This window comes from Patiria miniata, unplaced genomic scaffold (assembly GCF_015706575.1).
Source record: "Patiria miniata isolate m_02_andy unplaced genomic scaffold, ASM1570657v1 HiC_scaffold_2, whole genome shotgun sequence".
NCBI lineage: Eukaryota > Metazoa > Echinodermata > Asteroidea > Valvatida > Asterinidae > Patiria > Patiria miniata.
Window position 1 is genome coordinate 609,440 of NW_024037058.1, and position 13,923 is coordinate 623,362.

The window sequence follows — 13,923 nt, forward strand, 5'->3', positions numbered from 1 at the left end:
CACTTGGAATGTAAGGTTGACAAAAATATCTTGCTTCAACAGACCTGCTAAAAGACCAAAATTTATGGTCGTCTGTGGGGCTTGTGTTGAAAAACTATTCAGGCTCTGGGGTTTTGGGGGTTTGGTTTATGGTTTTTTTTTTTTTTTTTAAACATGACATATCAGTTAAAACTTTGCATGCCACTTAAAACAATACCGTAAAATAGCAACTAACAGACAAAAAAAAATACTAGAGCTATGTCTGTTCGAACAGAACATAAGGCTTTTTCGCATTTAACAAATGTTTTCTGTTGTGTTTATCCTTTTGCAGTCACTTTTGAGAGTGCTTGATACAGTAAAGGTTATTCAAAATGCTTAGAATTCCAAAAATAAAGTGTTATCACATGACGTCACATGCCCTGCGATGACGTCATCTTGACAACACATGTCAATGCACATTTTGTCATTGTGGTTTTGGTTTGTACCAAGTTTAAAGTCAATCCGATGAAAGGAAGGGTACAATTTTGGAAGCAGAATACAATTTTAAAATATAAAAAAATCATAAAAAATCAACCGATGACGTCATCGTGACGTCACTTTGGACTTTGCATACTAGTACCATGATCTACCTACCCACCAAGTTTCATGACGATCGGACCTTCCCTTATATGCATTTTTGATGACGTCATGATGACGTCATACAAACCAAATACAAAAAGAATTTTGAATTTTGCATGTTGCGTTCATGAGATATGGCTTAAAGGTCCAAAAATTCAAAAAAACATATAAAATGGCACAATGACGTCATCATGACGTCATTTCAAATTTTACCTATAACACTTCCCGGCCTACCTACATACCGAGTTTCAACCCATTCAAACTTACCGTTCTGTAGATATAGGACTTCAAAATATGCACATTTGTGATGACGTCATGTGACCCATGATTACGTAATCAGGATGTCACTCTTCGGGACACAACTTTGCCATAAGGACAATGCATATGCTTAGTTTGAATGATGTATGACAAAGTTCAATGCCAAAAGTGGCGTGTACAAAAATCATGTGCATTGTCAATGGGATTTGAAATAAAGCTTTGACACATGACGTCACATGCCCTGCGATGACGTCATCTTGAAAACCATCCTCAATGTACATTTTGTCATTGTGGTCTTGGTTTGAACCAAGCTTAAAGTCAATCCGATGAAAGGAAGTGTGCAATTTTGGAAGCAGAATAAAATTATAAATATTTAAAAAATCATAAAAAAATCAAATGTTGACGTCATCATGACGTCACTTCGGACTTTGCATACTAGTACACTTATCTACCTACCCACCAAGTTTCATGACGATCGGACCTTTCCTTATATGTGTTTTGAAAATCCGCATTTTTGATGACGTCATGATGACGTCACATATTTTTTCAAAATTTTATGCAAATACCTATTACCTAACGAACCAAATACATAAAGAATTGTGAATTTTGCATGTTGCGTTCGTGAGATATGGGTAAAAGGTCCAAACATTTAAATATTCATATAAAATCGCATGATGACGTCATCATGATGTCACCTTATTTTGTATCTATAACACATCCCGGTCTACCCACATACCAAGTTTCAACACAATTGGACTTACTGTTTTGTAGATATAGGACTTCAAAATATGCATGTTTGTGATGACGTCACATGGCCCCTGATGACGTAATCATGACGTCACTCTTCGGGACACAACTTTGCCACAAGGACAATGCATATGCTTAATTTGAATGATGTACGACGAAGTTCAATGTCAAAAGTGGCGTGTACTAAAATCGTGCACAAAGTCTATGGGATTTTGGGCACAAAAAGAAGAAACCCCCCCCCAAAAAAAAAAATCAGAACAAAAAGAAAGGCTTATTCGCAAATTGCGAAAAAGCCAATTAAATGCATATACTGTAGTCTGTAAGTCTAGGACTTACGTAAATATGTTTGTCTAGAGGCAAAAAGAAAAGGACTAAAATGGTACATAATTGTGTAAATAGAAGTCACTGGGCAAGCAATGGTACACGCATTATACAATGAATGTTTATTCATGTAGTATCTAGAGTTGTCAAAGAGGACACTGCATCTGAATCATTACATTGGTCTTAAACTATGTGTCCCAAATGTGTTTTTCTTGTCTGCTAATTCTTCAGCAAAACACGCAGCTCCAAATATTTTTGCAACTCTGTGTACTTTATGCTGGTGTACGATGTTGGCTATTTAAAGTCTGCCGACTACGAGTGGTAAAACTACGACACAATTTGAAGTTCAAATTAAGCGGCCGGAAGCACAACAGTTTCAGTATCTAGGATTAGTTGAGTTACCTGGGCACCGACATTCTCCTTGTCAACTGTCTGGTGTCTTTGTGGTGTAGCAAACATGATCGAAGAACTACATGCACCCGACTCTACATGGATTTGGATTCTGCAACGGACAATTCAACAGGACCAAGATTTACATGTTAGCATTGGCAAGTACGACATGATTGATACAAGGGCCTAACAGAGGATGTGTTTAATGGCATGCAACATGCCGGGTGCCCTTTACACATGTTGAATTTACCTCCTTAAGTGCCGTAACAAATAGCTGTTAAAGTTTTGTGTTCATATTAATAATCAAAGATGATGGAGAAACCAATAAAAAAAATGCAGTTCTTGGAGTCTGGTTCCCTGACCAAACTTCAGATGAAGCGGAGCAATTTATAGACGTCAGGGAATTGTCAGGTGAGGGACCCGTTCGAAGACATGATGCATGACATGACAGATACATATTAACCAATTGCAAACAAACTGTGGACTTACAAAATTTGGTAAATTGGGGGCAGCAGGTCTACTTGAAAAAAAGTCAGTTTTTGTCCAACGCTGGTCAGCCAACCATTGTGGAAAATTGATACAAAAATTCCACTTTTCTTGAAAATGACAAGCAGCACCTGTGCCTGTGGCTGTGCCAAGATTGCACAGGATGCCGGACTGTTAATAATTGATAAGTTTCTTTAATTTTTGAAACTGTCAGAATGTTGTAAGCCAGTTTGGCATTCCAATAATAGTGAGGAATTTGGGCTTCTGCGCAAGCGTTTATCTCGTAACTAAGGATTCTGTGCTATATGGTTCTGCTAGTGTGGTTGCACAAAATGGTGATCGTTAGCCCCATAAATGTTGCCAATTTACCGGACTAACTCTGTAAATAAAAGCCACACTTGAAACATGCACCCGAAAATATAGAACTTTGTCAAGTTTTGATTTTAATAATAGACTTTGTACTTTATTTAGGCCTATGCTTTAGAAGCACACTCACCCTTCTTATAGCGATAGAAAAAAGTTCAGCATTTTTCAGACGGCAAATTTTTGTGTAATTTCGTGTTAGAATTTACATGTAGATACGCAAACGTGTGGAAACGAACCTGGAAATCACACGAAAAATAGACGTCTGAGAAATGCCAAACCTTTTTCTATCACTAGTAATAAACATGATAAAGAGGGTGAGCAGTGAGTATGCTTTTAAAGCACAAATAAATATGCTTCTTAAGCATTATAAATAAACTACAAGGTACAAGCCAAGTCTAAATATGAAAATCAAATCTTGACAGAGTTCTACCTTTTGGGTACATGTTCCAACTGTGGCCATTATTACGGAAGCAGTCCAGTAAATTGGCCACATTTATGGGGCTAGGTGATCGTAAGCAAGGATCTTTGGTTAGCACCAAACATGCCAAAGATTCCTACGCTATAGCACCGCGTAGCGCTAGCGGCGCTATAGGATCTTTGGTCGCCTATAGCGCTATAGGATCTTTGCTTAGTACTGTAGCCGGTCCAGGTCTGACTCCCTAACCTACCTACATCCAACCTGGGCTAGTTAGCACTGTTGCCGAATAAATGTGGCCAATTTACTGACTACCTGCGTAAATGAAGGCCACACTTGGAATATGTAACCGAACATGTAGAAGCATACTCACCCTCTTTTATATAGGATAGAAAAAAAGTGCTGCATTTTCAGGTGTTTCTTTGTCGTGTAATATCATGTTGACATTTCTGATGCGCAAATGTGTGCAAACGAATCTGGAAATTAGCATGAAAAATAGACGTCTGAAAAATGCAGCTTTTTTATCTATCCTAGGCCTACTTAAACATTAAAAAAGAGGGCGATCGTGAAGTGTAGGGCCCCTGTTTTGTTTTGATCAAATAAGAGTCAAAAATGTTTTTTATTGCTAAAAAATCACCTTTACAATAAAAAGCAGACTTTTCTCAATTCAAATGACACCCGTTTTGCAATTTTGAACAGATTCTTGGGGTAGAAATCCCGATTTTCCTGCGCGGTTTATGCCTTGCGATTCAGCGCGCCGTGCATGCTCACGGTAGCCTACATCGCGTGGTGATCGCCATCTTTCTTTTCGGGTTGCGTGTTGTCGCTGCGCTGTCGTCGTCATTTTACCCCTAAATTTCCCTCAAAAAATCAAAACCCTGTCCTCTATCTATGACATACCTATTTATTGAGAATGTCGCCAACTAGTTTGGTAGGTCCAATAATTTTAAAGTGGATTTTGTTCCCTTATACTATAGGAACCGGGCCCTACACTACACGATCGCCAAAAAGAGGATGAGTAGGCTATGCTTCTTTCTAAAGCAAAAATAAACTACAAACAAAGCCTATAGCCTATAGGTGAAAATTTAAATTTGTCAGAGTTCTACATACATGTTCGGGTACATGTTCCAAGTGTGGCCTTTAAAGGGAATACATACAACATTTGCAAACATCGAAAAACAAAACAATCAATTTTTTACAAAATACCTTAGTAGGATGTTGGTAAATGACAGTCTAAAACATCCTGTAAAATTATGGCACCTGGTTAGCCCCACTAGTGTGGCCCTCGGTATGCTGCGCTGAACCTTAGGTTCAGCGCAGCATACCGACGGCCACACTAGTGGGGCTATCATTAGCCCCATAAATGTGGCCTATTTACTGGACTGCCTCCGTAAACATAGGCCACACATCCACATGTACAAAAATCGTGTCGACGGAGCCAAATTTTGATTTTCACATTTAGGCTTAGTTTTGTAGGGTTTTTTTGCTTTAGAAGCATACTCACCCTCTTTACAGGCTAATCAGAAAGTGCTGCCTTTTTCAGATGTCTAATTTTTGTGAAATTTCATGTTGAAATTTTGATACGCAAACGTGTAAAAATGAATCTGGAAATTTCACGAAAAATATACATCTGAAAAAGGCAGCACTTTCTGATTAGCCTATAAAGAGGGTGAGTATGCTTCTAAAGCAAAAAAAACCTACAAACTAAGCCTAAATGTGAAAATCAAAATTTGGCTCCGTCGACACGATTTTTGTACATGTGGATGTGTGGCCTATGTTTACGGAGGCAGTCCAGTAAATAGGCCACATTTATGGGGCTAGGCTATCATGAACAATGATGAAAATGAAATTGGGCCCAGTTCACTTGTTCATCATGTTCTTATACAGTCAAATTAAACCCAGCATCCGCGACCCTCCATAGTTTGTGAAGGTCTAAGTATTTATATAGGGCCTAGTAAATTTCTACAAATACGAGAAAGAAGCTCACCGTACTGTATATCGTCTAATATTAGTCGGCACAACCGGCACTCGGCACACTTTTTTTACAACCAAAAACAACGAAGGACGCGCAGCAAGCTGTGGCTCGAGCTGCTGGTGGCTAGCTCTTTGAAATTCGAAATTTGCGCGATAGGCGAATGAGGGCGCTGTACACACGCGTCTGCAGGAGGCTAGTCTACCGGTGCAGCGCATGCATTGTAACCATTGATCTAACCATGGAGCTATAGCTCCATGATCTAACAAACCTAGCTGGCGGGTGCCGCACGAATGTATAATGGGTGGAGTCGTAAAGTTTGTATTTTTTGCATGTTTTAAATAATTGTAAGTTCAAAGTTAGGATTAAAAAACATCTTGCGTAAAGGAAAGCATGTACATATTATTTTTGTGGAAGGCGATTTGTAATTAATAAACGACATTGCTGTGAATTTTGGAAATGATCAGTGCGCCCTCAGTTGTATTTTTGAGAAGGGGATCATTATAGTCAGGTTTTTTAGTTATCTATATTGTTTTATTTAATTGTTATCGTTAACGAGGGTAGTCCAGTATTTTAGTTTTAAAAAAATCAGTTTCGAAATGCATATTCATATCGTACGAATTTGTACGATCGACGGTTAAAGGGTACACCCCAATAAATAGGCCAAAACTCCGCACGCCGAGCTCGGCATAAAAGCATAGACTGCAGAGCAAGGAAGTAGATACCATGGAGGAATGTGTTCTTATTAAGAACACATTAAATGGTTACTCAAATTATTACATAACGGGACTCAATTGGAGACTTGAAGACAATGGCACTGCCGCCTCTGTATGCTGCATTTTGGATGCATTTGGGTCCGAAACTGTGGCGCTATTTACCCATGTTGTGGATGGGGAACCTTTTTCAAAATGCCCGTCGCCATTTTGAAAACGGACGCCTATTTCGCTCCATTAAACAATTTTAATTAGGGCCTAATGTACTCCAAATGTTACACTAATATGGGCTCACAGTCCTCTGCACTGCCTCCACCCTTCTTTTCTTTTCTTTTAAATCCTGAAGTTCACGACCCTCAAAATGCTCCATTATACCGGAATTTGTGCAACTCGTGATTTGGCCGGCGTATATAGACATTGCCGGGTCTATATTAGCTTAGAGGCTTACCCAAGTTCATAGGCGCGGTATGCGTCACGGTAAAGGAATCATGATCGTTATGCTGTCGGTCGCTAGTGACAATGACGACTTCCACATTATTTGACAGCCGCTCTCAAGCTTTGGATAGTCAGGGATGACCATGAATTTGTGTTGATTTCCCTCTGATTCAGATTCCTCTTGATCCAATTATTGTAACTTTTTAAGGGAGGCGAGGGCGGCCTCTTCTCCTCACCCTATCAGGAAGTCGCGAGTAGTATAGCCTTTCAGGTGTAGTGGCATTCTCATTAGGTGTGAAGGTGTCCTGCTCCATTGGAAGTTCGTTCTTATATGAGGAGATCTTCGAGGGCAAATCTGTTCGCTCTAGGACCTGGCCTGTTTCAAGTTGTAACCATGTCTTTCCAGGTGATTTTCATTTTTCATTATTGATCTAAGGTGTCTCATCGCAAAAGGCGAATAGTTTCTTTACATGGCTTCTGGTACAACGGTGTCCATGTTTCGGCGCTGTATAGGTGTGGATAGAAAGATTGCCATGTAAATTGTACATTTGGCTCTACTGGATACATGACATAGAGCTATATTAAATTAATATAGCTCTATGATACATGATTACTCCAGAGTCTTTGGTGCAGTCGCGTCGTTATACATCCCGCATCCCTCGATATCGTGCTGCCGCGATATAGTAAAGTTTTCTACCATGTTTAGAATAGTGCCATCAACTGTGAAATGTTCTGCCTGCGTTAGCTCGCCGTTGGAGTTGCAGCTATCAATACCATGTTTACATTAACCCCGTAGAAGCTTGGCTCCCTTCGTTTTGTCTGGGTTTATCATAATAGTCGGCGCATATACATGTACACTGATTATTGTGGCGATGCAGTTCCTTGTCAGTGGTAGTTTCATCGTAATAATGCTGTTGTAACGTAGAAAAAAACCTGGTTCCACTGATTATGTCGCGATTTAGCTTTTTAAACTGGGACAAACAAACAACAAAAAAAGGAATCAAGGAAACAAAAATAGACTTCTCACAAATTTAATTTAGTCTCAAAAAACCTTCCAACAAACAAAAAACCAATGTCTATCCTTAAGCGCAAAAACCTAGTTTCCAGAAATACTTCGAGGCAAAAAATCTCAATCAGGATCAACAACGAATAAAACACTCAAAAGAATTTGCCAAGGATAAAAAAAATGAACAATTTGATAAAGAACTAAGTTAAAAAGAATAAAAACCAAAGGAAAAAGGGGGAAACAAAATGAAACCCACACAGCACTAGAGGAAAATGACTCTAAAAGCACAGGAATGAACTAAAAACCAATGACTGGACTAGCAGACAAAAGAAACAGCTAGGAAGACACTTTCCAGGTAGGAGGAAATATATGACTATATGATGTTAAGTTGTCTCACTGCTGGTCTGCTGGGTAATAATCACTCGGGCATGACAATGTGGCAGCTTTTATATGGGGGACTTGTGGGCTAAAATAAACAAACAGGGGGTCACACTACCAGGAAAAGGGGGGGGGACATCTAAACTTCAACTAAAATGATTTTCTTTTCTAAGGGGAGCTACTCCTATTTAATACACTATGAAAACACACAAGGAAAACTTGGCCCTGCCACACTCACGCCATCTTTAAAATGTTGGCTCCTGACAACACAAAAAATACATACAAAATACTTCTAATTTATATACAAAATAAATTACTATTGAAATCGAACTGATGATCTGATGACACGCCTTGGTCTGGTGAAGATTTCCACAGATTCATCAGAGCTTGAGTTGAGAGAGAGCCGTCATCATCCGAATGGGAGTCTGGAGATATATCTGGGAACTGAGGTGGAGGAGCGGCTGGAGAAGGTACATCTTGGGACTCGTGTGAAGGGGGAGCTTTGGTTGTCATCTCCTGCTGCTTCACTTTCTTCAGGTGCTGCCTCATGTATTGCATGGTGTCGTTGTGCTGGCTGGGCCAAAAGTATCGACCCCTCACTTGTTTCAGGACATGGCCGTATCCTCCTGTCTCCATGCTGTTATGCAAACTGCACAGTACTCTGTCCCTTAAACTGCGGGGTAGTACTGGTACCAGTACAGAATTGCCCTTGCCTTCTCCTCTTCTGTACAAAAGTAAGCCACCTCCCACATCCAGGCGATCCCAGACAATCAGTAGTCGTTGTACCGATTTAGGTTGACGTGCCTTTGTAAATCCCGGGACATACCGTTATTTCGTTTTGCATTTCCTCAAAACAAAAACAGTAAACAAACCATTGACCGTTTTGTCGTTTTACAGTTTTGTAAAACGGTCAAACGGTATTAAGATAAATACGGTTTCTCTGTTTTATAAGTTTAATAAAATTCATTACAGCATAACGATCAATGATTTTTGTTTTACAGTTTTACACAAATAACTTTGAAAAACAGCAAAACGGTCAGTATTAAATACAGACTGTTTTTTTATTTCAGTGTCATAGTGAGCAGTCCGTGGTGCATTTTGTGGTGCTGGGCAAGGGGGATGGAGGGGGTACCATGCTTTACATGAAAAAGTGTTACCTCGGCACAATGCGTGGTGTGATTCCTGGCGTGACCATGACCCCCTTCTCACGCGATTCAGTTGGTGGGGCTTAAGAGTTGCAAGCAACTTAAAAATGGCGCTGGAAAACTTCAAGGGGGGACATTACTTTTTACAATGGATACAGGATGGTAATACGTTTGAAGAAGTTGCAGATATTTGAAGGACATTGGAGTTCGGCGCGGCTCTTCAATAGCCAGTTCGAAAACTATGTCGTGAGAACGAAATGCGATGAGGGTAATTTGCGTCCCAGGCAATGACTCGATCCCATGAGGACGCATTAACATTCCTAGGTGCATTGCTTAATTGCCTAACCTAAATCAAAAAAATGGTCGACAGTACCGTTTGACCATTTTTCATTGTCATGTTCTTGTAAAACAACACTCTGAAATGAAGCAACTAACCGTTTATCGCTTTCAACAATTAAGAAAAACAACAAAAAGGTCATTGTTTTTTGTGACCTAATACCGTTTGACCGTTTTACAAAACTGTAAAACGAAAAAACGGTCAACGGTGCGTTTACTGTTTTTGTTTTTGAGGAAATCCAAAACGGTAAAACGAAATAACGGTATGTCCCGGGATTTTTGTACTCTGGCTGATCCTCATAGGATTTGACAGTTTAAGTTCCACCACTTTCCTGATGGCAGGATCTTGTTGCTGTCCTTGGCGCAGACGGTGACTGTGGCTACATCGGATGCCTCCAATACCCTGGCTTGACTGACCACTGGTAGGGGCAACGGTAGGGTCTACTGGTTGTCTTCGAAGTGGGGGACACGAGGGGCTTCTTTTGGACTCTTGGGCTCTGGTTCGTTGATGGAGACTGGGGACACGGGTACATCTGGAACGGGCTGATGGATGGGGACTTCTTGAACTGGCCAGGACTGGTGCAGGACACACTCCAGACTTCGAATGTAGTGCCTCTGTTGTTGCTGCTCACAGATAACTTGTCTGAGGACCGATTTCAATGTGTTTATTTGTTGAAACTGCTGTACAATCACTTGTTGCATGTGTGTTTGATGTTGCAGCAGCTGTAGGATGCTCAACTGCGGTTCAGCTAACGGCACTTGGTCGACGTGGTCAGAGCTGGTGGGCAGTGGGTCAAACCCACTCAACTGAAGGGTAGTCAGGACCTCCGTCATGGCGTTTTCGTCATCCTGCACTTCTCTCGTTCATTAACCAAAAAGCACTGTGTGGGTTTCGATTAAAAAAAAAAAAACTTTCAAAGAAGAAAAAAAATGTCCCAGCTAAAAAAACATAAATGGCTAAATTCCTAAAGAAAATTAATCATCCCGGGTTCCGGCGCCAAAAATGTAACGTAGAAAAATGGATCACTAGAGAAAAAACCTGGTTCCACTGATTATGTCGCGATTTAGCTTTTTAAACTGGAACAAAAAAAAGAAAGAAAAGGAATCAAGGAAACAAAAATAGACTTCTCACAAAATTTAATGTAGTCTCAAAAAAACTTCCAACAAACAAAAAAACAATGTCTATCCTTAAGCGCAAAAAACTAGTTTCCAGAAATACTTTGAGGCAAAAAATCTCAATCAGGATCAACAACGAATAAAACACTCAAAAGAATTTGCCAAGGATAAAAAAAAATGAACAATTTGATAAAGAACTAAGTTAAAAAGAATAAAAACCAAAGGAAAAATGGGGAAACAAAATGAAATCCACACAGCACTAGAGGAAAATGACCCTAAAAGCACAGGAATGAACTAAAAACCAATGACTGGACTAGCAGACAAAAGAAACAGCTAGGAAGACACTCTCCAGGTAGGAGGAAATATATGACTATATGATGTTAAGTTGTCTCACTGCTGGTCTGCTGGGTAATAATCACTCAGGCATGGCAATGTGGCAGCTTTTATATGGGGGACTTGTGGGCTAAAATAAACAAACAGGGGGTCACACTACCAGGAAAAGGGGGGGGGGGAATCTAAACTTCAACTAAAATGATTTTCTTTTCTAAGGGGAGCTACTCCTATTTAATACACTATGAAAACACACAAGGAAAACTTGGCCCTGCCACACTGTCACATATAGGAATTTCTGTAAGTCTTGATACTATGTCTTATTCCTGATGGCAAATCCAGCTCCAGTTTCTCTACGAACGTTTTCCTTCAGGCTTGCCACTCCAGAAGGATGAACATTCCAGGTCATTGAGTCCGCCCGACTCTGGAAAACCATGTTTCACATAGTGCAGCAATTTCAATTTGGTATTTCTCAAGCTCCATCGCTACCAATTAATGTTGTATTTATCTTCCAGGTCTGTCGGTTACTTCTCTGTCGAGAAGCATCCTAACGTTCCACTGAGGTATCTTCAGAGACATTTTTTTCTCTTTATCTTTTTACGTCTTATAGCTGATTTGTCACTGTCGACGGAAGTTCTTGCCGAATAGCGCGGTCCTCGGGGGTAAACCGGGCGACGACTGAGCCGGTATGGAGGTGCGGTTGTACATTTTCATGAAAGCTGCTTGCAAGAATGTTGAAGTGCAGATAGCTTTTGCAATTAAGTTACCATCAGCACTCTCTCGGGGAGCAAGAGTTGTCTCACACCGGCATGCAAGAACATGCCGGAACAGGCATGAACTTTAGACCCTACGGTGGCTAGCCGGAGGATGCCGGGGTTTCCTAGCAATCGTTCGCCCAAGTGCTGCCACGAGGCACGGTTTGCTGTTGGGGTTTGCTCCCTTGGCTCTGACTCAGAGCCAAGGGACGAGAGCATAATGACAGAACAGTGGGCTTCGACTATGCAAGGCAGGGCGTATGGCACTACCTCAGGCCACATATACCGTGATTGAATAAAATGTCATTCGAAAGTGTGACACCACGGTATATACTGTGGTCTGTATGCAATTATTAACTTTTCATCATCTTTTATTTTCTGCTAATTTTTTTTTTGGGGGGGGGGGATTGACCGATGATTTTTGGGAGAAAATTCCATCCATAGATGATCACCCTAAAAGTAGTCCTGAAGTACATTGCCATTCTGAAACAGGATGGATACTTTCCATTGCAAAATAGAGCACTTTTAGGGCCTAAGTTTCATCCGAATATCACAGAAATAAGAGCTATATAGTCGCAGTCGTCTTCACATCTTCATTTTTACAAATGCTATACCGGAGAATTTGGAGTATGCAAATCGTGATTCGGCCGGCATAGGAAATGTTGTGCCTATTTACTCTTGTCTGCATCCATTTGTACGAGACGAAAACAAAAACATAATGCTGCACCGTGTAACCTTTAATATGGCCATGCCACAAGAGGTGGCTTATATTGACGCTTCTACAATACCTTACAATTAAGGAGCTACGCCATGCAGTGTTTTAAACAAAGGGGCTGAGCTTCATTTCTTGAGTCATTAGGGAGTGTGGACATGAGGCACACGTGTTTATGGGAAGCTTCCTTTTTGATAGAACGTCCTCGTTTGGGGAAAATGAATCGTTGAACAAAATGGGTCAGGAGGACGAATCCCCCCCCCCCCAATCTGCAACTGACAAATGCCACGCCTAACTGACGGAAATAAAGCCTGACAGTTGACCCCTCCAATAGGAAAATTAGCGCGTGAAACTCGGAGTTTCTTAAGAAAATCACCCTCGCAAAAAGGCCTTTGTAAAATTGTTACTATATAGCATCTCAATTTATGGAAACTGAAAATCGCATGACGTGAAAGAGAAATAACGTGCCAACATTACCAACACATCTTAAAAGCTCTACGCAAAACCCCCTACACCGGGGGTTTGTGTAGAAAATATCAGACGGTTATTTATTGCTCCCCATCATGTACAATTACCTTTGCCAGCGACCGCAAGTTCCATTTTAAAGAACAAGTTAAGACAGTATGGGTACCAACTTTTATGACAACGTGCTGGTAATGCTGGTTATAATGTCCGCCTGTGTTAATCATCGTCGGATTTGAATAGTCTCTGTCGCGGGAAGGGTCGATCCTTGCTCTATGGTACATACCATTGTTAGTACCGACACAATGTTTACATCCACGAGCAATGCACATTAAACCACTTCAATATGATCATGTTTTATGTTCATGATATTTGCCTCAGAGACTCTGTTAGGTTGAACGCCCTAAGGATCCTATTGCCTTGATTCAAATCTGAGTTTTTCTCTTGATTTGCCTGAACTTTGCCTTTTGTAAATAACACGATCTATCATCTCTTGAGAAGGCCGACACGATCCATACCCATGGCAAGCCTTGTAATTTAGTTTTAAAGGCTCTCCTTTTTGCCGTACTAAGAGGAACATTATAATAGCTGCCAAATTCCACCTCGGTGGTGTCACGACCCCGGGGTCGAAGTCTGTTTCCCGCAGTTCCGAATGGTGTGATTCGTACCATCCACCCATAACTCATGGGAAAAAGATGAGTGTATAAACTTGACAAGAAAAATGAAATGAGGCTCATCCATCAATCGCGAGGGCATCCGTGTTGGGGGAGAGCTGAGATTTCCAAACCATTAATGCTGAAGACAATAACTTTTGTTTGGCATATCATGTACCTTCTTTCTATAATGAGCTTTTGGATGTTTTCTATAATCGCTATTTACCACCGCCTTTAAATACCATTATAACCTTGTCCTCCAACCCATGGGCGCGATGTTTACCGTGTAACTGGAGTAACGACCGAGTTGTGGGGGTTGAATTGCATCAG

The 13,923-nt window shown here is 40.6% G+C and overlaps 1 protein-coding gene across 2 annotated transcripts in view; it reads right to left on the reverse strand.

Moving 5' to 3' along the window:
* Nucleotides 1-5,711, reverse strand: part of LOC119726952 (myosin-16-like) — a 34,486-nt gene extending 28,775 nt beyond the window's left edge. The window contains exons 1-2 of one of the 2 annotated variants that reach the window (XM_038198796.1): nucleotides 5,573-5,711; nucleotides 2,326-2,425 (exon numbers count right to left, since the gene is read on the reverse strand). In XM_038198796.1, the coding sequence (XP_038054724.1) occupies nucleotides 2,326-2,382 (57 nt within the window). In that variant the 5' untranslated portion in view covers nucleotides 2,383-2,425; nucleotides 5,573-5,711. Of the gene's footprint in view, nucleotides 1-2,325; nucleotides 2,426-5,567 lie in introns of both variants that reach the window. The other variant, XM_038198795.1, reaches the window with a different exon arrangement.
* Nucleotides 5,712-13,923: the final 8,212 nt, after the last annotated feature.